The 25355-nt window shown below is 42.3% G+C and overlaps 1 protein-coding gene and 1 long non-coding RNA gene across 7 annotated transcripts in view; both read left to right on the top strand.

Moving 5' to 3' along the window:
• Positions 1-17918, top strand: part of zgc:92140 (uncharacterized protein LOC447854 homolog) — a 28861-nt gene extending 10943 nt beyond the window's left edge. Inside the window, exons 2-7 of one of the 4 annotated variants that reach the window (XM_044362697.1) lie at positions 2733-2862; positions 12199-12284; positions 13761-13828; positions 14425-14485; positions 15315-15358; positions 16281-17918. In XM_044362697.1, the coding sequence (XP_044218632.1) occupies positions 2772-2862; positions 12199-12284; positions 13761-13828; positions 14425-14485; positions 15315-15344 (336 nt within the window). In that variant the 5' untranslated portion in view covers positions 2733-2771 and the 3' untranslated portion in view covers positions 15345-15358; positions 16281-17918. Of the gene's footprint in view, positions 1-2457; positions 2567-2732; positions 2863-12198; positions 12285-13760; positions 13829-14424; positions 14486-15314; positions 15359-16280 lie in introns of all 4 variants that reach the window. The other 3 variants (XM_044362696.1, XM_044362695.1, XM_044362694.1) reach the window with 3 other exon arrangements.
• A 4401-nt stretch (positions 17919-22319) lies between these two features.
• Positions 22320-23796, top strand: LOC122989185. 3 transcript variants are annotated; one of them, XR_006404973.1, is made up of 4 exons: positions 22320-22589; positions 22790-23063; positions 23197-23439; positions 23581-23796. It is a non-coding gene; the product is annotated as an uncharacterized LOC122989185 (long non-coding RNA). The 3 variants fall into 3 exon arrangements; XR_006404972.1 differs by having other exon boundaries at positions 22320-22478; positions 23197-23796; XR_006404971.1 differs by having other exon boundaries at positions 22321-22589; positions 23197-23796.
• The last annotated feature ends 1559 nt before the right edge of the window (positions 23797-25355 follow it).

Genomic DNA, 25355 nt, shown 5'->3' with positions numbered 1-25355 from the left:
GTCACCGGTTCCGTGGGTATTAACATTGTACTCATCACAGCGCTGCCGCTTTTTCAAACAACGAGCAAATGGGAATTATGCAGTCGAGTGATAAGCTAACAGGTGACTTTAGATCTGTCGTCATGGTAACGTTACTGTAAGGCAGCGGCGTGTTTAAAGGGCAGCGAAGAGCCTCACTTTCATTCACAATTTCTCCATCTATGGTGTTGAATCCAGACGGCTTCCACACATTACTTCCCAGATAGCGACGCGTCATGAGTATCCTTTCAGCACGGCTCGTTATTTTTCCTCCAATTTTCGTTAGCAAAGAGAACAACAGCTGCCTAGTTTATTGATAGGGCAATAAATCAGTGAGAAAGAACAGTTTATTAAAGTCATAAATCGAATAATCGCTCTGGTTATTTATTATACGTCTATTATACAGCTTCTCAAATGTGAGAATTGGAAACTTCTTTGTCAGACATGTAAACTGTACATCTTTGGATTTTGGACTGTTGATCATATAAGGCATTTCTCACTATTTTCTCACATTTAATAACCAAAATAATGAATTGAAAAAATAATCTGCTGATGACAATAATCCATAGTTGCAGCCTTAATCAAGTATTACATCTTTGCACTTGTTCGAATAGTAGTTTCAATTTTGGATAAAAACTGACAGCGACAGGAGATCTTGGAGTGGTGATAGCCCTAAAACAAAGTCCGACAAGGAAAGGTGGGTCCGGGAACAAGCTGTAAGACAGTCAGACAAGTCGTAAACAAGCCAACAGTGTAGCAAGATTATCTAAACCACTTTAGAAAGAAATGAAACTGAAAGTTGTTTGTTATAATCCCTCATTGCAAACCTCCGGGTTTGTTTCAAACCCGTATGATGACCTGACTGCTCATGTTCCTTTTCCTTTCGTATGCGAGTACGTTCCCAAACCTCAGCAGTAACCCGGTGAGTGCCATCTTATTATTACCAATCAGGAGTGATGGCCAAAACTACAGCAATAAGCCAGCAACATACAGTACAGTCACAACCATCCATACAGTCAATCTTACTGTACCCAGACACACAGACACACACTATAAACTCCCTGCACCCTGTCCACCTGCCGCTTTGTGTTGCGTCCAGCTAGATGGAGGCTGGTCGGCCGCAGCCTAAACACAGGAGTAAACACTGTCCTCCTGTCAACTTCAAACGCTCCGAGGATCACTGACGGAGGGAGGAAGGGCGGTTGGGGCTCTTTTGAAGTTCTGTGCTCGTCTCTCTCTCTGGCCTCTTTCTATCCCACCTATTTTCCATCCTCTCCTTCACCCCTGCTCCCCCCCTCCCCACCCCCCCACCTCACATCATCTCAGCCCACCTACTTCCCTCCCTTTCTTTGTCTTTTCTGTCTTCTACAGCTCTTCTACGCTCTCCAAAAAAGCCTCTCCACTCTTCTTCATCTGACACCTCCTCCTACTCTCATTTATGTTACCGGCACTGAAGATTACATTTCCGTGATGGGTAATCATTGCCTGCCTCTGTGTGTGTGTGTGTGTGTGTGTGTGTGTGTGTGTGTGTGTGTGTGTGTGTGTGTGTGTGTGCGTGTGTGTGTCCATTTTCATAACTGGCAGCAGTCAGACGGGCTCTGTCAATGACAGCATATGGCGTGTGTGAGTGACATGGAGACTATCTATAGTGTAATGTGTCTGACAGTGTGCGAGGCCTCCCCCCCCTTGACAGTGCATGTGATTGACTGACAGTTAATGCTCACAGCTTGGCGTCAGCTGCCCTGCCGGGTGGGAGGGTCTCACTTCCCTCTTTTTCTGAATAATAACAAAGTGTTGAGTTTATTCTGCTCCGTTCTAACGTGAAGAGATAGCCGATCGGTTTAAGGATACTTCAACAGAGCAGATGTAGACGAGGTTTAAAGTAATGTTGAAACGATTCGTCGACTAAGAGGATCAACAATTTTATTCATGTCTTTCTTTCAGTGATCAATATTTTGTTTTGCGATTTTGTGTCCTTATGTTTTGACATAAAAAACAATTCATTTATAAGCTAGAAACATAATCAATAGCTTAATATAATGAAATATATTAATCAAATGTCTGATACTATATAATGAAAATGAATCATAAATGACAGCCGTGTTTCAAACTAGGTCATCTTATCTATTCATCCACTGGGGCCACCCTGCAGCTCCTGCTCTCCACATATAATGATAGTGATTATGTTTAAAAGAAACACTTGAGGGTGTAATCACCTGTAAAAATTTTCATATAAATGCCCTCTTTGTTACTCTTTTTGTTACATTTATGGCTCTGGACACCTGGTGTGAGATACAGTCTGTGAAGTGGAAAGAAGTAATGAGTTTTATGTTTCCCGCCATACACAGCAGGGCCAAAATGTTGCTATATTTATATTTCTAGGAAAGGGCTGTATAGCATTCAAGACCCCGCTCTGTTGTGTTTGTACATTTTGAACAGATACGTTGAACAGATCAGCAGTCCTCAGTGTCCTCTTTGAAGGAGAAGCGAATCTCAAAAGCTGCTGTGAGAAAACACCGTGCAAAGCATTTTCACATCGATGGAACCGGTCTGTTTGACACTTACCATAACTAAACAAACAGCGCAGTGCTTCTGAGAAGTGATATCTGCACAGTATGCTGTAAAACCACAACAGCAGTGTTCATTTTGTTATGTTTGTGTATATATATATATATATATATATATATAAAAGTCTTCTCTCTTTTCTTGCCCAGGTGAGAGTGCGATGAGGAGAGGCTTCAGAGTGTGAGGCCATGGGCTGCACCTCGGCCAAGCAGGTGTCGGCCGTGCCCAACGATGAGGAGGGACGCGGCAAGGCCTACAGCAATGGAGACCTCTTCACCGGTCAGTTTGCACACACACACACACACACACACACACACACGGATGTCAATAAAAGCTTCACAGCTCCATTTCACTCAGTTAATTGCTCAGCGTAGACCCATTGCCCTGTCTGCCCTCACAATATATTCTCTTCATTATAGCTCATAGTCCTCTGGCAGAGTGTTAAGTTCTCCATTTCAGACAATAACTGTCAACACTGCAATTTTATTGGAGTCATCCGTGTTGACAGTACACGGAAGAGAGAGAGGAAGTATCCAGTTAAGGAGGCCGCAGTGTTAAATCTGTGCTCGCTCAGGTGTTGTTTGTCCTTTAAGTTCTTTATATTTTAGTCTTTGGGAAGTGGAGAGAGAGAGAAGCTGAGAGGAATGGAAAGAAAAGGTGAGACTAGAGAGAGAAAGTAGAAGAGGGAGACAAGAAAACAGTTGAGACGGTATTAAAATGTCTTAAATTAAACTAATAAATACCTATAAACTACAAGTGAGACCGGCGTGACAGTGGATTGTGCTGCAGGAAGCTGTTTTATCCTTTTTTTTTTTTTTTTTTGGCGTTTCAGTCAGCACCGTCGGTCCTGCGGCAGAAACACCGTCACTCCTGCTAGCTAGAGCAGCTGGGAAGCTCATCCACTCGCAGCGGACGAGTCAAGATTTTAGCTAAAACTTAAACGAATGAATCCATTTTCACTGATTAATCCATCTATCCCTTTTCCGCCGCTTATCCAGGTCCAGGTCATGTTAATTTAATTAATTCTACCATCAGGAATTATTGTTACACACTGCTGGGACGCACTGAAAAAAAATGTGATAATAATATAATAATAAATAATTCAAGGCCAAATTGTCCCCACCGCTTTCCATCATACTTTCATAATGGCTGGTATGTTAGGTCGTAAAAAGTCTCACATTTAACTCGATGAACGCTGCAGACGCCCTGTTAATTGAGTCCAGTGGTTCCCAACCTGGGGGTCGGGACCCTCTAAGGGGTCACAAGATAAATCCGGAGGAGTTGTGAGATGAGTAACGAGATATAATTACTTGCTTTTGTCATTGTGAAACACTGGAAACTCTAAAAGCTACTCCAGTTATAATCTGTTGTGCTGTTTCTCTCTGTTCCTACACTGTTGCTTTCTTTTAAAAGGCACAATATTAAAAAAAAAAATCTATCCCACCTCTGTAGATGTTGCTTTGCTTTAAAAGGTCACAAGACAATAAGCTTAAAAACTGCTGGATTAGTCAGCTGACAGACACTTCATCATCAACACTTTTGATGTCTTATTAATTGTTTAAGTCCTTTATCAACACTCTCTGGTTGCAGCTCCTATGATCCTATGATGAATTTGCTGCTTTCTCTGTTTTACATCTTTTTTTGTTTGTTTTTACATTAGATCTTTGGTAGGAAATTGTTGATTTTTCACAGTTTTCTGACATTTTATGCAGCTGTAGCTCAGGTAGTACAGCAGCTCCTCCATCAAACGTAGGGTTGGTTGTTTGTTTCCCGGCTCCTCCTGTTTATATGTCAAAGTGTCCTTGACAATCCCCAGTTACTCCCTATGAAGTGGAGAAAAAAAAAAAGTAAGTTGCTTTGGACAAAAGCATCTGTCAAATGAATGTGATGTAATCTTATAGACTAAATAATTAATCAATGAACTGATAATCAATGAATCGTAATGAATGTGATCGTTAGCCGCGGCCCCGGCTTCAATTATAGCTGGCGGACGGTTGTGCAATGAGGGACTGAAATGAGAGTGAGAGCCAGAGAAATGATGAGAGCGCTGATGGGTGGTTGAGGGATTAACAGCGATTAAGAATTAGGAGCAACACTCTGGTATAACTGCACGCGGGGCGGATGGCGGTGGCAGATGACGATCCACAGGAGGTCCTCTCTCTCTCTCTCTCTCTGACCCTTTTCTCTCCCTCCCTCCTGTTCAGCCTCTCTCTCTCTCTCTCTCTGACCTCGCTCTTGACTCGCTGCTCTTTCTCGTCCCTTCTATTCTCTCTCCGACACGTTCCCCCTTCGCCCCCCGTCTCTCCCCTCCCTCTGATCGCTCCGCTCTCACGTCTTGTTTCCCCTCCTCGTCTTTTAAGGAGCAACAGAACGAGGAAGGAGACGAGAGAGTGACGGGAGGAGTGGAGCGAGTTCCTTGAGAGAGAGAGAGTGAGAGAGAGAGAGAGAGAGAGGAAGGGAGAATGACGCTGTGTGTTGACACTGCTGCTCTTCTCTTTTTTTCTCTCTCTCTCTCTACTCAACTTCTCTGACTCGTTTAGATCGCCTCTTTCCTTCCCCCGCTCAAGGCCTCGTACTCCCTTACTCTTTCTCTCTGTCTCTCTATTTTGGGTCCCTGCCCCCCCCCACCCTCCACCCTCCACACCCCTCCCGTCCCCTCCTCCCTCTCTTCCTGCCTTCATCTCCCAGTGTTTCTTCTCTCCAGCTCTTTTCCTCTCATCTCTGGCACAACATTAGGTCAGAACCTTGTGTCCTTTCACCTCCTTCCTCCCTCTTCCTCCCATGCTATCCCTCTCTCTCTCTCTCACTCTCTCTCTCTGGCAGTTGGTTAAAGGGGAATCCAGTGTGGACCTAGACTACTGTTTGAGCGTGTCAGCCAGTGTGTGTGTGTCTATGTGCAGAGGTGGAAGACAGAAGTGACCGCTGACCTGGATAGCATGGATTAGAGTTATCCTAGTCCTGATTTTTCTACATCTTATCTTCATCTACTCTTATCTTTGTTTCCTCTGCACTTTTAGCTCCTCTCTACTGTATTGCACCACATACTGTGCGTTCATTCTTTCCCACTTAAGTCAGCGCCCTTTCTAACCCCAGTCAAACTGGCTCACTGCATCCGGTGTACTTCTCATGATCGAGGCAGAAAAGATTCGGTCGGTTACGGCCTCTCAGCCTGCACACATACATAAATATACCCCCAGTAGACTGTGTATGTGTGTGTGTGTGTCAGCGTGCGTGCTTATGTATGTATTTGTGTATCAATGTATTCAGTCAGACAGTGAGCCCTTCTTGATCCGCCTCCAACAGATTGTCTGCCAGTCAGTCTGTCCTTGTGTGCATTTGTATGCGTGCCTGAGTGAGTGTGTGTGTGTGTGTGTGTGTGTGTTTGTCCCAGATATTCTGGCTGCCCGCTCTGCCAGACTCCGGCCACTAACCCTAAACCCCCCCACCCCCACCACCACCACCACCACCCTCCTCGCTCTCGCACACAATAACCGGAAAAGGCTGAGCTCCATTACACAAACACTGAAGGACGACGAGGGAAAATAGCAACACTCTCCACAACATCATGCTATTGATGTCTGCAATAATCACAGTCGGAGGAGATCGGGGTAGAGATAGCGTTACGTGGTAGCACATGAGTATATGCAAGCAGACACGGCACCCTAACATGTCTACACAACACGGCGGCGTGCAGATTTCACTGTTTGTGTTAGCCGTTGTGTTGTTTTGAGGCGGCGGAGCAGCTGAGCGGTTTTTAAGGATCTGTCCTACCAACAGACTTGATCTGATGTTACCCTCTGACAAGTTGTGGTAGTGTGTGTGTGTGTGTATGGAAACATGACACAGATGTAGAGACAATAACAGGAATGTTGTTTAAGTTTTTCTTTGGTTTATTAGTGATTCAAAGAAACGCCGTCACTTCAATCATCCTGTCTTCATCACACAGCTGAACGTGCGCCCAGCTTTTTGGAAATAGTATCACATACACAGTTGAATCAGCTTCAATGTGTCCCCAGTTTTCAGGGAATTCTCTCTTGTTCCTCGAGGAACTGGAAACATAAATGACACACCAGACTCACAACAAATACGGCTTCTGTTTACAGTATGCGGACAGGACAGCGCACAAAAATAGAGGCGCAGACTGGTGACCTGAAGGCCGGCGGTTCAGTTCCCTGCGACTGGAGGGATAAATGTGGACGCAGGAAGTGAAACGGCAACATTTGCCCCTCCCTTATTACCACTGCTGAGGTGGTAGAAGGCTCTCGGTGGTTAAAAGATCAGACTGTGGTCGCGCTGGGCAGCTTCCAGGTGTGACTGCGGAAACATGGCGTCCCTGGAAAATAGCTTTCATGCTCAGTGAATTTAAATAGATTCAGAAACCACTTGTTTAATGTGAATTTGAAAAGAAATATATCAAATATGCATGCATCCTTTAAATGTAAATAACACATGATGCATGCACATAGACCTACATATGCATACTTGACTTGAACCGGTGCGTGATGCTCTGAATCCAACATGCCTCATGTATCTGTGTCTGTGTACTGACCTAATAGGAGATGTTTTCCCTCTTTACATACACAGGTGAAACACTTAATCCGACTGTCCTCATTATTTTTGTTTTGCGAGTTTGGTTCGTGATTTATGCGGCACTGAGGAGCGAGAGACCTCTCTGAAATGTGTCAGCGCAGTGAAGTTCATCGAAAAGATCACCGCCACGTCCGTGTGACAACTGGGGCTTATCGAATGCATCTGAGGTCAACACATGAAATCAATAGGTAGTGCAGCCAATCCATGCTAACATCATCAATCCACGGCCTTGTCGCCATCACAGAGCAGAGGTCAGTCTTCATAGTAGAGAAGGGTTTGTCTCTGTCTTAGATATTTCTAAGAAACTTTTCCAGGATCTGTCACACATCACAAGATAATTCACTGATTTCTGCCACGTCAAGCTAATGAGATGACTCTTGCTGCTTATAATTGGAGGCTGATGTTTGTTTATATGTCATGTATCATTTTAAATATAGCGGGCCTACAGTAACAGAAAAGGTCTGATCGTCGGTGAGTCTGGTTTTTCTTTCAGTTGATTGTGGTGGTTGCTTTTCAGCGGGTGATGAGAAACTCGCAGAGGTCAGCAGCAATTTTAATAGTTACATTCCAGTGATGGCTCGAAATTTGCATCACAGCAACAGACTGAAAAAAATGAAAACAATTCAAAATGTCTTTTCAGGTCAGTCGGTTTTCATCATTACAGCTCAGTCAGCAACAGGCAAGAGATTTATTTATACGTTTCTTTCTTAACTGGTTGTTATTAGTTGTGGTTAGTCATTGGGTGTGTGTGTGTGTGTGTGTGTTGGAGGGAGACTTTGTGTTCAGGTGTAAATGTCATGGCTAGGCTGGTGATGGCCTGGAGCCAGACTGGCCGAGAGGGAGGACAAACAGCAGGAAGGACAGAGTGACATAGCCACGGGACACACACACACACACACACACACACACACACACACACACACAAAAAGGCTATTTAAATGACTCACACTCATATGTACACTGCAGTTGCATAAACTGATAAACGTGCTGATTCAAAGACACAGCGTTATCTGAAATAGAAACGTGCACACACACACACACACACACGCTTGTAGTCACTGTCATTACTTTAAGGTCAGCGCAGCGCTGCGGCCTCTAATCAGAGATGAGAAAGATGTCCACATCACAAAAATCACGGCTTCTCAAAATAGTTCTTCCCTTTCATCTTTCTCTCTCTCTCTCAGACGGTCGCCCTCCCTCTCTCTCAAAGCGAGCCCGGCGTCGGCGTGACGAAACACCCTTGTCATTTCTCATGACAATGACACACACACACATGCACACACATGCACACACCATGACCAGTTTTGGATCCTATCTAAATTGAAGCAAAGTCCATGATGTGATGAGTCTTGATTGGTGTAAGCTGGGTCACTTTGATCTATCTATACCCGTCACATTAAGCTCAGTCAGACTGAAGCTCACTCAAATTATACAATGACATTTTTCCCAGTTGCTGCTTTAAAATGTCCATTCAGATTTCTTTTACGCAGCCCACAGCAGCAGCAGCAGCAGCAGCTAATGTTACCCCCTCCTATTCATCTGCACCCACCTCATGGTACAGATCACATAGCTTGAAATTTATGTGGATTGCCCATGTAATATGCAGGGGCAGCGGAAATGGCTCTTAATTTTGCTTCCTGCTCCGGCACTGTGTGTGCTGCATGTTTATAGAGCAGATCTTACCTCGATGAGCCTGTGTAGTGTTATAAAACCGTGTGTGTGTGTGTGTGTGTGTGTGTGTGTGTGTGTGTGTGTGTGTGTGTGTGTGGGTCGGCATGTTCAGACAGGAGCTGCTTTGCTCCGACTCGTTTACATTCCTGAGACAAACAGCAGAAAAGTAGTCAGCATTTGTTTCTCTCGTCTCTCCTTCTGTTTCTCTTAATCTCTGCCAGCTCTCTCTCTCTCTCTCTCTTTCTCTCTCGCTCTCTCTCGCTCTCTCTCTCTCTCTCTCTCTCTCTCTCTCTCTCTCTCTCTCTCTCGTCCAAGTCATTTCAAATCGGCAGCGTTCGTCTGACAAGTGAAGCCCATGTTTGGCTCTACGGTGACGCACGTGTGAGATGTAGAAAACGCAGGTGATCACAAACACACACACACACACACACACACACACCACACACACACAGGTGATCCAGGTGCTAGGTGGATTGTGAGCCCCAGAGGGAGGAGTGAACCCTTCAGCTGGGTACAGACAGACAGGCTGCTGATAAGAGCGAGGGCAAAATACAAAGTGTGCAGCAGATAAGGCCGAGGTGGGCGTGTGTGTGTGTGTGTGTGTGTGTGTGTGTGTGTGTGTGTGTGTGTGTGTGTGTGTGTGTGTGTGTGTGTGTGTGTGTGTGTGTGTGTGTGATTGTGTGTGTGTGTGTATCGCTTCACGGGTGCTTTATCAGTCAAATGTCCAACAACCAGGTAGTCAGCAGAAATGCGGGTGTGATTGTATTGTTCTGCTCAAGGTTAGGTGGGGTTCAGTCTTACATAAAAGCTGCTGCATGTTGAGCTTTTAGACATCATATCATTTTACATCACCGCTAGTTTTATTGTGATACCTTGGTAGAAGTTCCTGGAGGGGTTCTTCTTCCGGCTTTGGAATTAGTGTTGAAAGAATGAGGTTGTGTCTAAAATGACTCCTTATCTTCTATATATATCATATCTATATACTCTGATGCACTATTTTTACTTTCCCCCATTTTTATTTGAGTGTTTGAAGTATATTTGCACTTTGTAATCACATTTGATAGATGTGAAATGATGATGATGCAATAATGATGGTGCAAAATGGTGACGATTTATCAGAAATTTACATTTTTGCTCACTATCGAGTGAACTAATGTTTGTGTATTATGTAGGGAATAGTAGGCTAAATGATGTTGTGATTTCTAACACAGTGTTAATAGATTAATTGATCAGGAGATGGAAAACTTATAAGTTCTGAATATGTGCTGCTTTTTTATGTTTTTATATGATTACAAGTTGAGTATCTTTTAGTTTTGGACTTTTGGTCGGTCAAAACAAGCAATTTAAAAACGTCACCTTGGAATCTGGAAAATTTGCGAACAGCGTTTTTTACCGTTTTATTCACTAAATGATTAATTGGTTATTTATTTGTAGAAATAATGGACTGTAACAATGAAATCACAAAAACAGTCATTAGTCGCAAAGCTAAATGCAACACAGCTAACATCCCGCACATTTCAACCCGGAGGGCAAACGCAGAGGAGACGTCAGTAGAGCATGTTGTGTTTATACTGTATCATAAAATGAATGTTGTAATGATTTATTAACATTAAATTATAGACCTGCAACTAATGATTATTTTCATTATCGATCAAACTGGTTATTCTCCTTATTAATTATTTAGTCTATGAAATGTTTAAAAATAGTGAAAAATTTGCATTCACAATGTCTCAGAGGACACAGTGATGTGTTCAGTTTGCTTGTTTTGTCGGACTAAATGTCATCTATGAAAAGGAAAAACTGCAAATATTCACATATGAGAAGCTGGAACCAGGAAATGTTGGGCATTTTTGCTTGAAAATGGACCCAAACGATTATCTCAAAATATCAAATCAGCAAATATTTTGGTTTTTGAAATCAAAATAGTTGCCGATTCAATTTTCAGATGATCAGTTAATCATTGCAGCTCAATTAAATTATAATACAAGTGTTTCTATGTGAATGGGATGATGTGATCTCAAATCTATTAGAGCTATCAACAGAAAATTAATTGCCAACTGTTTTGACAATGGATTTCATCTTTTTTTTTTTTTAAAGAAAAAACATCCAAACACTCTGATTCCAGCGTCTCAAACGTGAATATTTTCTGGTTTATTTAGTCTTTTACGATAATAAACTGAATATCTTTGGATATTTGACTGAAGACATTCGAGAACATCACTTTGGGAAACACTGATCTGCATTTTTCACCATTTGAGGATGTTTTATACACCAAACAACTAATCGATGAATCAAGAAAATAATCAACAGATCAATCGATAATGAAAATAATGGTTAGTTGCAGCCCTAAAATCTACAGTATATGCAATAAAAAGTCACAATTAAATCGATTGTGATATATCACGGAAGTATTGTTTTAATGCATGGTATTTAATGTCATGTACCGATTTCTGATTTGTTTGTTCTAATTATTTTGAGTAAGACCAGTTAGAGACTCTGCACTTCTGTGGATTGATTAGTTGAACCATCTCTAATATGGCATCGGTCATTGTAGCTATTCTTAGTTGAATTATATGAGAATCAGACATATTTACTGTATTTATAATTGCATAATAATTAAACTTGGACTAATGAAAAATTCATGATTTCAGCAATTCGATAACTCAAGTCTATTGCAGAACCTTTATTTCTATCTTTAGCAGTGACTGAGGTCGTTCAGCGCGGGGTGTGGTGGTGGCGGTGATGGTGCCATGCAGTCTTGTTGAAGTGTCACCACTCTCGCTGCCACTGAGCTTGTCTTAACTGTCTTAACTGTCTAAGCTGTCCATGTAGACTAGAAGCTGTTCAACTGATCTTTAATCCCCTCCGGCTTGCTCCCTCTTATCTGTTCCCTCTTTTCCTTTGTCCCATCGTGTCTCCTCTCTCACTCCACGTACACGCGACATGTGTATATTCTCCTCTCGCTCTCGCTGTCTCTCTGTTTTCCAGTTGTTGCAGCTAAAACGTACCGGAGATGACTTTGTGTCCTCCCACTTAGACCTCAGCTGTCATGTCCACTTCATAAAACACTGAGTCAGGTCTTAGTTATCAGATTACCTTGGAGCCTTTGCAATGTGAATCAATGGAACAGTCATTGGTATGTTAAATATGATGCAGTGAAATGACATGCTTCAATTATCCTGACCTTTCAGATTATATTGACCAAGATGAATGAAGGGAATCTGGTCAGTGTTTCTTCTCTGAGAGACGCCTGATAAATGCGTGTTGTTTCTTTTCCCTCCTGCCTCTCCCTCCCTCCTTTTAATCATGTCGCTGTCTCTCTAAACCTCGCTCTCTCTCTCTCTCTCTCCTCAGATGAATACAAGATGAAGGGAGTGGAGGAGGTGAAGTACATGAGAGGGGATGAAAACCGGGTGAATGCGCGCAACCAGGAGAACCTGGTGAGACACACACACACACACACACACACATAAACAAACAAACACACACCAACCCATCCACTGACAGCTCATCATCTGCACACAGACCTTTTCTTGACAGTTCATCAGCTCAAGCGAACAGGCTCGTGTGTGTGTGTGTGTGTGTGTGTGTGTGTGTGTATATGCGTCCAAAGGCAGCTCTGTCAGCCTTCCCATTCTGCACATACACACTCGTTGTCTCTAACGCGTGTGCAGAAACGCACACACAGTGGTGCCTCACACGCAGGTAGAAACAACATGCTGGCGTGTGTGGAATGTGGAGGCTGATGGCTCGCTCGGTTTGACTCTGTCCTGCAAAAACCTCCTTACTGTTCGACATATCGGTGAAGTCAAATAACCTCGACTGTCCGATCCCTCTTGCAAAAAAAAAATGTAAATAATTAAAAGATTCAGGCACATTTACACTCAAAAATATACCGATTTGCATCCTTATCAACACACTAAATGCCTGAGCCTGTTTGCTGTTTGCTTGTTCAGTAAATCAGGTCAGCCTGCCTGGCGTCCTGGCAAGCAGTGAAACAATAACTAGTGTAACTATAAATCCTGATTAAAAAACAGAAGCAATGTCCCACAGCTACTGATTTATATTACTGTAGCTCAAAACCCAGCCACCATATCACAGTAACCCAGAGGGGAAGCACCTCTTATCCTCAGAAACTCACTGTGTAGCAGCAGCAGCAGCAGCAGCAGAGATTTTTATGAAGACGTCAGATAAAATGTTGCTCAGATGACTTATGCTCAGATGAAAGCTTCACGCAGAAAGGTGTCAGCAGATTTGTTGGTACATCAGTTGTAAATAAGATGATAACGAAACGGTCGAGGCGTGAGGTGACTTTTCATCGCCACATGAGCGTTCTCCTGATATCTCCTGAGTAAAACAAACGCACGCACTTCCTTTTTTCAAATGTTGTCACACTCACTTACTGTTTGAAAATGTAGGTTATTTGAGGACCCGAACCACATTTTTACACAACCAAGCAACCTACAGTCACTACATGTGGTCAGACCAGTATTTGTCTCTTCACACTTGTCATTACTGTAGATATTTCCTCTCAGAGGGGAATTCTCACCCACACACACACACACACACACACACACACACACACACAGTGAGTGTTGATGGTTGGGTGTAAAAGGTGCAGGTTGCAGTATTTTAGTAGTCGTACAGTATGCTTGATCATATTCACAATCACTCAAAAAAAACAACTGTGTGAGGCCATCAAGCATCATCAGTTTTATTAGACCTAGATACAGTTAAATCTGCGCCCCATGTCTGTCTGCGTGGATGTCATGTGGTGCCAGATGGGTGAGGAAGGCAATTTGATAATGCAGGTTTCGGTGCTGAGGCTGTTTGCTGATATGAGATGTTTGTTTTTTACCTGTTTTATTGGCTGATAAGGAGAGCTAACGATGCCTGCGTGTTTGTGTGTCTTTCAGGAGAAAAGTAATGTGCAGTACAGGGGCAAACAGCAGAAAGAGGTCGCTGGGGCAAACATTAAGTCCAAGTAAGTGCTTTAGCGGCAGTCTTTGTACTGTAAATGTTGATAGATAAAGAGAAAAATATGATCTGTATATATCGTGGTCAGCTGCACACTTTCACAATACTGTTAAGTAATTTGGCTGAACTAACCCTTTAATAAACAAGTTACTTCATAATAACCATTAAGATACAACTTAAAATCAGTATGTTAATATTATGATGAGTAAAGTCAGTGATGTTTTGTGTCTGGCCAACCTCATACTCTGTGTGTGTGTTTGTTTACATATCCATACTGGTTGCCGGTTGCTGCAGACTATTTAGTTTTTGGATGAGAGACTGGGTTAATACTTTTTATAAAATAATTATTTAGATTCCTTCACAGCCTCCGAACCCAGAGAGTTCTCAGACTGCAGTGAGGATTGTGTGCGTGCTTATGTGTGCATTTGTGCTGTGTGTGGGGGGGTGTAATGGAAAATTCTCATGATGTATTTGTTGCCTCCCTTCTCCTCCTCGTCTCCAACATCCAACTTCCTCTCACCCCCTCCTTCTCGCTTTTCCATTTTTTCTGTTCTCTCTCTCTCTCTCTCTTTCTCCCTCTCTCTCTCCCTTTTTTTTTTCTAGTATTCACACGTCAGAGAGCCAGCAGGAATTTTTCAGGATGCTGGATGAGAAGATTGAGAAGGTGAGGGGGGGGGGGGGGGGGGGTGTCGATGTGTGTTTGCATGGTCTTCAGGGTTTTGGGGGCTGGTCAGGGAAATGGGTCTCAGAGCGTTTAAAGAAACAGCTGGGTCTTAACATTTAAAGAGACAGGCTGTACAATGGCAACAACAACAACAACAGCAGCAGCATCCATTAGTCTGCACTGTCATTCTGCTTCCAAGCTCAACACTCGGCTCCACATGTGTGAGGGGGAGGAACATGTAATAGCTGCACTGATGATGAGTACTTACTACTCTTTGTCTGACACTCCACTGGTTGTTTCTGACTATATATTAAGCTGCAGAGTGAAATAACAATGAGTAATGGTTGGGTTCAGCTTCGGGAGCTGCTTTCTGGTCTGTTTAGCTTGTTAACTCTGTGGTTCAGCAGTGATGGGAGAAGTGGTTATTGAAGTACACATAGTCGTCAGTTACAAAGAAAGGTCCTGCATTCAAAATTGTACTTAAATAAATATACATATTATCAGTAAAATATACTTAAATGGCCTCTAATCAATATTTATATATTAAAAATGGATGTATTTATTTTATATAATGTGAAACTGGTCACTCATGTTGACGAATGCACAGAAAATTATCAACACATTCTGCAGTTCTCAGCTATACGGAGCTTTTAAGCATTGCAGCATCAAACAGCAACAGAAGACAAATATTTTTCTTGGTGGAGAACAAAACCGGAGCTTAAAGGAGACTGAATGTTGTTGATGATATAAATGTTCCGTGTCTGCCAGAGGTGTACATAAGCAACTCTGTTAACATGTTTGTTTATATGATAATGTGTTGTGTTTACAGCTTGTTGCAACAAGTGGCCAAAATGAATGATGCCAGATGACTGTGTAAGCAGCAGTTTAATGTTGCAGTTGATTGAGTTGGAACTAATTTTAACTGTTTAACAAACTGTGGAGCAGTTAAATCTCATCTCTTTTGATCTCTTGTATTTTTTTAAATGTTAATTTGCAGTTGGGCTCGAACTAACAATTATTTCTGACACTTTCTTTCCTGAATAATCCATTAATTGTTTGGTCTATATAATATCAGTAGTGAAATAGTGAAAAACCACATTTCCTAAAGCCCAATGTAGCATCTTCCAAATCGCTTGGTTTGGGCAACTAACAGTCCAAAATCTGAAGATATTCAGTTTACTATCACAATTATGAAGGATTGACTGATTGATTCATCGATTCAGCTCTAATTTGCAAAATAACCAGTAACTAAAGCTGTCGGGAAAAATGCAGTGGGAAATTAAAATGTATAATTAATAAGAGGAAAACATTGTGGTTGCTATGTATAGCATACATACAGCAGTTTAGTACCTCATAATAGTATACGGGCATCGTTCTTGTCTAAGTGCACTTTCCACCACTCATTTTCATTGTACTACTGAGGCAGCCTGTGTTTTAAAGCCGTATTTGAAGAGAGACGGAGTTAGACGAGCTGTTAGATGAGCTCTGGAGAGGAAGTGGAGCAGTTAAGTCAGATACTCATCTTGATGGAAGACAAAACAACATAACAGCCCACCTGCCGACACTTTACTGCATCATCCAGTATTTTCTATGTGAGCACCTGCAAATAGAGGAGGTTTTGTTTAAATGTGACTGGAGTAACAGGCGTGTGGGGGGGGGGGTTTCTGCATGCAGATAGTTCAGAGAGCGTCATTTTAAGCAGGTTATTACCGTCTATACTTAACTGGAACAAATAAAGAGAAGATGCACTTTAGCAGGTTATCACAAATCTCTCTTATCTGTGTCTTCTTTGCAGGGACGAGACTACTGTTCGGAGGAGGAGGAGGAAGATGGGACATAGCACAGAGGCCCCCAGAATTCATCCCCGCAGAGAGCCTCATAAAGTGTGTGTGTGTGTGTGTGTGCGTGCGTGTGTGCATATGTATGTGCTTATGTGTGAATGAGAGACAGACAGAGTTGAATCAATGTTTTACCAATGGGGCGTTGATGTGACGGGACACTGTATGTGTTGGTATGAACATGTGTGTGATTTTTTGAACATATGGCAAAGATAGTATTTTAAAAAAGTGAGTGAAAGGTATAAATGAGAGAAAGCGAGGGAGAGAGAATGGGATAAAAAAAAAAACACTTTCTTCAGAGACTATAGCCCTCCTCTGTTAGCGCCTCAGCCCTTCAGGCCCTCCGAGCGGACAGATGGAGGTGGCGGAGCGTTGAAGGGACAGACAGATGAAAGGAGGGAGAGATGGAGGAGAACGTGACGACAGATGGGCACACATCGTTATGAACGGAGGGAAGGACTTGCCACAGTCTGGTCAGACAGAGTAATTTCCTCGAGCAGGACGGCAGCTCCTCATCCCTCCATATCTGTCCGTCTGTCCCTCTGTTGTCCAACCCCCGAATAACTAACTCCCGTAAATTGGAAAAAGCTCCCAAATATGGAGGCCCAGTGAGGACACACGTTTTCCTGGTGGGTGTGTGCGGAGGACTGAAAGACAAACGAGTGGACAAGAAAGGAAGGAGGAAAGGATGGTGAAGGCAGAGGTGTTACGTAACGCCAACAGGATCCGCACTGAACTTTTTCGGCCTGCCTACCTACAGCCAGGCCGGCCTGGGCCACAAGGGACTGAGAGAATGGGCAGAGGGTGGGTGAGGGAAGGTGGAGAAGAAAGAGGGGAAATTTTGTGATATTTTAATAAGAGAGAGTAGGGAGCGAGCTGGTGATTTAGAAACTCTAAACTCCTCCTGCCTTCTGAAGTCAAGGACCTTGTTTTTTAGTTTTTATTCTGTTCCGCAGCCACTCGTTCACTTATTTTTATTTTTTTTTTCCCTTTTTCTGATGTTCCTTCTTCAGTTTGTTTTAATCTTGGCTTCCTTCGTAGTGTATCATCATCATCATCATCATCATCAGTGTCATTATCATCATCCTCATCACCACAGCAGGCAGACTGAAGCTGCGTAATTCAGAGCATCTGTGTCTCGACCCAATCCGTCCTCCGTCATATACCATACCGTCACAGCAGATCCTAGCGGACGCACACACACACATATATATGGAGGAATTTATTGTACATTTGGTAACACACTCTAATTCCAACACACCTCCGCTTGTACATATAAACCACACAAACAAACACTCATCATCGTATCCCCCTTTCATTTCACCAGCAGACTTTTCATTTGCATCAATCAGAGGTATTGTGTCCAGCTGTATTTCTGTTTTGTTTCAGTGTTCATACACATAAACACACATCCATACACACTCAGGCACTGAAGCAGCAAAACTGGGCACAGCTCAAGGGGAGGATGCGTGGTTGCTGTGGAGACACAGACCTGATCACATTTTTTTTTTGTTTGACATCTTTACTGGATACTTCCTGTTGTATTATTTGGAATACTTTTTTTCTATTAAAAATAAAAACGCAGAAGCTCTTAACGTGCGTGGCATCTTAACATGTGTTTGTGTGTTTGTGTGTGTGTGTGTGTAGCGCACACGTGCGTGTGTGTTTCTTTGTCGGCTGAGTAATCGAGCGCTGTCATGCTGGCAGCGGACAGAGGAGTGTGAAGTCAGTCTATTTTCCTGTGGTCATGCTGCCTGAGGCCATGTAGTCAGAGCTGATACACTCAAGAATAGCAAGACTGTGTCATGCCACCTGCTGGCACAACGTCAGCACAGCAGTCTAGCTGGCACTTGTGTCAAAGGTGCATTTCACTCAAAATAAAGCACATAATTGAACAATATGGGTTCAGTTATGAGATTTTATTATTTTGTTTTTTTTACTTTCAGGTTCAACTTGCAAATAAAATTAAATCACCATCAAACATGAAAGCATAGATAACAAAATAACATTTGAGATCGTAACATGATCACTAAACACAGATACAAACCTGCCCTGGAATGCTTTAAAAATGAGGAGGACAAACCCATAATAGTGCAATAATAATGAATGCTATCCATCATTGATAGAATAAGGGTACACATCATTTGCCCGATGGGTGACTGATAACAAGTGAGCAACTTTTTTCCACAGATGACTTTATGATGTGTTAGTATGTAAAACCCCAGAGTGCTGAATCAATATCTGCTCCTAGGCCTGGCCTAATGTGCACCCTGTGGGACTGGACGCCATAATGCTTTGAGCGAGTGTCAATACTTAAGCTGATTACCACATTATGAAAGGCACATTCAGTAGCCTGGCAGTTTCTTTAATAGCTGTACCCAACTTTCCCCCCTCTTTCTCTCTCTCTCTCTCTCTCTCTCACACACACAAACTCCTTCTTTACCTCGCATGACTCACTTGCAGGGGCACATAAGGTTACAATCAGCAGCCACTGTGCACAGCAGCAGCGTGAAAGGGTCCCCGTGGGCCCGTGCTCGCAGCAAGGCTCTCCTACACAGAGAAATAAATGTGTGTTGGAGGCAGACAGAGAGAGAGAGAGAGAGGGGAAGGCGAGGGAAGAGTGAGAAATCAAGACGAGGGAGTTGGGGAAAGTGAGAATGTGGGAGGGAGAGAGCGAGGAAGAGACGGATGTTGCCCGTTAACCTCAGACAGGAATATGGGCAAGAAAATGTTCTTTCCACCATGACGTAAGTACCAATAAAGAGTCCACTCCTCCCTGCTTTGTGTGTGTATGTGTGTGTGTGAGTGAAATAAAGCCCAAAGTGTGAGAGTCCTTATTAGGGAACAATATGTTCCTGGCTACATTGTGCTTAAAGTGCCAATCCTTATAAATTTGTGCTAAATCCATATACATAACTGATGAGCTTTACTTAATGATGAAGAATCAGTGGTTTGTCAGTTGACCATAAATGAGAGTATTGCTGCTGCAAACACACCTTTATTAGTTGTTGTCTGGTGTTAATCCATGCATTGAAAGACCTGCCAGTCGGTTGAGGAGTCATAGCAGGTCCCTGTGTGGTGAATCCTTTTGAACTCTTTTGTTTATATTTGGATCACAGCTTTGGCCTTTAAGCATTGAACATTGCAGCTTGCAGAAGGGATCAAGGCCTCAGTTTGGGACAAACGGTAATTCTAGCTACCGAGCATGTGTGTGTGTGTGTTTGTGTGTGTGTGTGTGTGAGAGAGAGAGCGAGAGGCTATGAGACAGAGGGACAGCATCACACATGCGAGTTTTGTGCATTAAAATATCTATTAAAAATGGAGCATATGTTTTTGTGTGACTGTGCAGTAAGAAAGAATCTGCACGCATGATTTTACAAAAGTGGGAGCATAGTGCGTGTGTATGTGTGTGTGTGTGTGTACATGCAAACCTTGCCCACGTAGAATATGAGTCAACTCCGAGAGGCTGGATGCCCAGCAGGGCTTTGCTCGGTGTCTTAACTCTCTCCAGCAGTTCCTGGCTGCCTAATACCCACTTTGGAGTAATCTACCTCTAGTAGCTCTAAACAGAGAAATGTGGCAGCAGCAACCTCTTCACCATCTCATTCTCTCTCTCTCTGCGTGGAGAAATATAAATTTTTTTTCCATCTATCTCCTACTATTCCTGTGTCTCTTCCATCAGCCCAACAGCTTCTCTCCCCTCTCCTCCCCATCCATTTGTATGTAAAGCCTCTCCATGCAGATCCATACTCTGGATTAACTTGGCAAAGAAGCAACTCACATGAGGGGGAGGCCAAAGCTTTAGGAAGGTAGAATTAGATGCATTTGCATTCATGCTGCACACCCACAAGAAGTGACCTAGTTAAACCCCAGGAAGCTAATTGTTCAATGTAAACACATATTTTATCCATGAACAGTTATGCAACAGTGATGTATCTACTTCATGTTAAGAGCACGATTTGACAGTTGAGCCATGGTGGAAATTGTTTGTGGATTCCCTGCGTCACTGAAGTGACCAGCAAAGTATGAAGGATTAAGTATCCAGTGAGCCTGGTTGCTTTATTGTTCTGCACTCATATTGTATTTTACCGCAGTCTGCCAAATTCACATTAGCTGAGCAAGCAGTCAATTCTTGGAGCAAGGCTGGTTATATGAGCCCAGTGGCACTGAGGAGACTGGGGCTGGGCAGCAGTGGCAGCAGCCGTTGAGTGACGTGGGACAATCTCAACAATCTCAGCCCTCTGACCAGGATGAGTGGCTCCGTCTCACGCTGTCTGGACCTGAGTTTCCAAGACATAAGTGTGTGTATCTGTATGTGTGTGTAAGAGAGAGAGAGAGATATGTTTAAGGATACAACAAGAGCACCATCTGCTGGTTCGGGCTCTCCCGTGACGCTGGCACACATGCCGTGTGCACAGGCTCCTTCACAGAGCTCCCTGCATGATCAAGCACTATCTATTAGAGCCGTACATCACCCTGACAGCCAGACAAGGAGGCATGAAGTCCTAAACCACCACCACCAACCCCCCACACACACTGACATAAATCAACTCATTGGAATTACGAGAGTGCAGGCCTTCCCTATACTGAAATCACTCGCTTCCACTGAGTCATAAAGAGAGAGACTCACCAGACAGCAGTGTAAAACTACACTTTTATGTGCTGCACCTATAATATCTCATTTTGGAGGCTCATTTTGGAGCAGTGTATTTTTGTTCGTGAAGTTTCCAAGTACGTTCATTTCTTTCTCCACATTTTTAATACCTCGCCTTTACAAAAATAATACACCATGTGGTACGTTCTGTATCTATCCTGGATTTTCTTAATGACATATTTTCTATTTATTGACCCTAGTTATGAAGGATTTACCCTGCTATTTAAAGCTAGAGCAAAGAATGTGTAGTTACTTAAACCACACTTTCTTTGCAACCACAGTTTTACAAATCAGAAGCTTTGCAGTCCATGAAACATACATTTATCCCAAACATAACTACAAAAAAAAGGATACAGCTCTGCTTTATCTGCCATCTACAGTCCAGTTACAAAAAGACAAATGGCTGCATGTCAAGTAAAGCAACCAAAATTACAAAGCAAATGTTTTGCTATGCCGGCGCGAGACATTTGAATAATGAAAATGTATCTAGCCCAATGCTAAAGCCTGAAACCGGGCCAACAGGGTGAGGCTGTTTTTTTTTTCATTGAGAACTGAATGGAAAGTATAGTGTAAAGTAACAAACAGCAATGGTAAAGTTGTCTTTTGTTTTAGTCACTTATTTATATGCATTTTCCTTTCAAATTAACCTGAAAGCTAAAAATTCACTGTCCAGTATGACTAAAGTTTGGCCCCAGAAATGACTTTTTACGAGCGAGTCACAGCACGGGCAGACTATTGCTGTCAGCTGTGGACTGCTGGTGATCTCTCTGACCTTTGTTTTAGACAGCCGTGTGCAGGAATAAAAGCAAGGCTGCAGGCTGGAAAGGTCAGCAAACCTTCCCTGAGCAAAGTTTTAGTGAATTTTCAGCATTTATCTGGGGGTATGAGTTTGGGCAAGTTTGTATGGGAAGGCTGTGATTTTGTGGTGACTTTCTTCATGGTAGTTTTTTTTTTTTTTTTTTAACCCATCTTATCTGAACTGTCTTTGAGAAAGCACTAGAGGGAGCTAAGGGATTCCTCAGACAGATTGAAGCGATTGCCCTTTCTCTCTCATCCCTACTGATATACAGTTTTTTTACAATTGTTTAAACACTAAACGCAGTCACTGAAATCTGAAACTCATCCACCAAATCCCTAAACCAAGTCTGCAAAATTGCAAGCACAATTCCTGCTTCATACTCACACTTTTCAATTCTAAGTTTTGCAAAACACTACACACAGTTCTCTACATTAGGCACAACATTCAAATTAAATTAAAATCTCTAGTGTTCCTTTGGAAAGCAACGTCAATCAAAATGCTTTATTTACCAAGTGTCAACGCCCACTCCTCACAGCTGTAAACACTTAATTGTTCACTTAGAATCAGAGCTTTAGCACTGTCAAAAGGCCACAGATGAGCTCTCCTGTTTTTGGAGGAAAATGAAGGTCAATGGTGAAGCAAAAGCTAGAGCTCGAGGAGGACGAGGCCAAAGACAAGGATGAGGAAGGACAGTTGTCTCAGGTGAGATCAGGACCACTTTGGTTGACCATGTGTTCAAACATACATTGAGGCTGGGCAGAGAGATCAGTCCAACCAGAGCTGCTACACAGTTGCATCATCTGTACATTCAGGGTAAGTTACCTACTATTTACTATATGCTACTGCTCTTTATGTACAGTATATACTGTAGTATATTGTAGTCCAACATATCAGTAGGCCTATGTTACTCAGTGATTGTTGGCCAATGTTACAGTAATGTCATTTCATATCGGAAAAAAACAAATTATTTTAGCTTACTGTAACCAGTCATCATATTTTGGAATCTTCTGCAGAACTGAGAGACGACCAGACAATGGTGGAAGAAACTGGCTGTTCACACCAAAACCAGAGGCCACTATTGTGAACAGGGTGGTGGCAAACGATACACATAGACAAATAAAATAGAGAAATCCAGAGTCACATAATTTTAGACAACACAATACTCACTAACATTCACCGGGTGGGCTTGTCTATATTGGACCATGTATGGACAGTGCAACCAAATCCATTTGATGCCATTTGAGTGAAACTCAGAGGATTCAAGAACAACGCTAAGAATATGTGCAAGTAAGTACTATACTGTGAATTTACTATCATATCAGCACTGTATAGAAACATTATAGTACTGTAATCCAGTGTATTGTGCTTCACCATATTGACAGCATTAGGCCTAATTCTCATATTGTCTTGTCTGTTTCAGAGAGTCTTGGAGCTGCATTCAGCACATTTATATTTTTGAACTAGCCAAAAGAAAGGGATGGGGATAGAACATTATTGTGAATGTGCCTGGACAGCGTGGAGGGAATATCAGCATGTGCACAGCTGTTAGCCAGCAAGGCATCCTCCATCACCATGCCAACCTTAGTTCCTACAACACATTTCTAGACACACTATATGGCATCCTCATTCCAGCTGAGCAGAGGGGTGGACCAAAGCAGCCCAGGTATGTTGTCACCTGGGACAACGTGAGTTTCCACTGGGCTGCTCTCGTACACAAGTAGCTCATCAACCACCCCACAATTTACTCTATACCTCCCACCATATTCCCCATTCCTGAACCCAACCGAAGAGGGTTTTTTTTCAGCATGGCGATGGATGGACCGCCATTCCCTCACATGCAGGCCTCTTCTCCAGGCAATGGAGGATGCTTTCTTTCCCCGCTGTTTAGCCAGGGAGAACATTGCTTGTGATTTAGATGAGGTGCTGTGGCCAGACCAAAAAATAGGAGGCAGGATGCAGCCTAATATCTTTTTTTCTTACATTTTGCATTTGTTTTTCGTCTTTTTGTGTTTAGAGTTTTCAAGAAATGAGACATTTATTTATTTTGTGTTCCAAAATACTGCATTGTGGAAAAAATAAAAATGTGTTTTGTTACTGTATTGCATTTGTGCATTTGTGTGTGTATGTATGTATATATATATATATATATATATATATATATATATATATATATATATATATATATATATATATATATATATATATATATATATATATATATATATATATATATATATATATATATATATATATAATGTCACTGTAACAATCTTTTACAGTTACACTGAAAATGCAAAAGGTATTAACCTACTGACAAGATATTAATAGTAGTGTTTTGTGTTGAGCACATCAGTGTGTTGTTGGCTGCTGGAAAGATCTATTCATTTCTATTCATGTGTGTCATTTTGATGGAAAAAAAGCAGATAAAACAGTTTTGAATGTAGCGATTGCTTTTACTAGAAATGTGTAGACCTTTGTGTTTGTGATTGTTATGTTTTGAGAAGATGAGCCACAGATACAGAAAACGTGTGTAAACAATTGTGAAAAACTGTCAGAGCATTCAACAACAGGACATGGCAGAGTACTCTCATTACCTCAACGAGGAGGGGAAAACATTACCAGGTGGCAGAGATCCTAGCTTAAATAAACAGAGTCGAGACAGGGACACAAGTACGCTGGCTTTGCCCGTCTGTCTGTGCTGTCACTGCACTATAATTAAAAAGAAGGTTACGGGAGGGTTACTGTAATCATATAAGAACGTACAGTATAATATTATAATGGCATATAGAGCATGGGTGCCAACTTGGAACGGGAGGTATATATTTGTGGATTGTTCTGCAGCGAGTACAGTATTTCTCCAGTGAAGCTTGGAGGTTGTGTGGAACATTTGGAAAGGTTGTGTGCCAGGGTGCCGTGTTGGTTAAGTGTTTGTGTTGTGGTGTCATATTGGTTTGACGTTTTTTTTTTTTTTTCTGTCATGCACTAGTTAGATCTTTTGTTTTGGTGCAATGAGTTGTCAAGTGTTTTATACATCTGATGGATTTTGTTTAGTTCCCAAGTCAGATCACATACAGTAGATCCATGCACGGTTGTAGACTTGGCATTTTCCCTTTGCTGCCTCATAAAAAAGGAAACAGAACTGTAATTCACTTATGTTCTCTCACATATTTTTTTTTTTTGAATTGCTTTGATTTTCCTCTGTAACACATTACCACACATTTCAACCCATCAATTAAAGAAAAACACCAGAAGAAAAAGAAAAAAAAAAAAAGATTACAGCAGACTGTCTGAAGGCTGATGTCACAGCTTGGTCTCCAACTCTGCAGCATCCAAGAGCCTGTCTGTCAAGGGCAAAAGCGTGGAGGGAGAAATAAGAAACTTGCAGGAAACAGAGGCAGACATGGAGCTAAATGGGCCAACTAATAGTCATCATGGCCGAGAACATGCTGTGCCTCACCCAACAATTTTGTTGACAGAAAATGGTGAATAAGTAAACACAAACAAAGAATTGATTCACTGGCAGTTGAGGTGTTTGTGTCATTAGAGAGTGAAGGGAAAGAAAGATGTTGCTGCAGGGCT

This window comes from Thunnus albacares, chromosome 9 (assembly GCF_914725855.1).
Source record: "Thunnus albacares chromosome 9, fThuAlb1.1, whole genome shotgun sequence".
In the NCBI taxonomy this organism is placed as follows: Eukaryota; Metazoa; Chordata; class Actinopteri; order Scombriformes; family Scombridae; genus Thunnus; species Thunnus albacares.
Note: the sequence above shows the minus strand (reverse complement) of the source record. Positions and strands in the feature narration are given on the sequence as shown.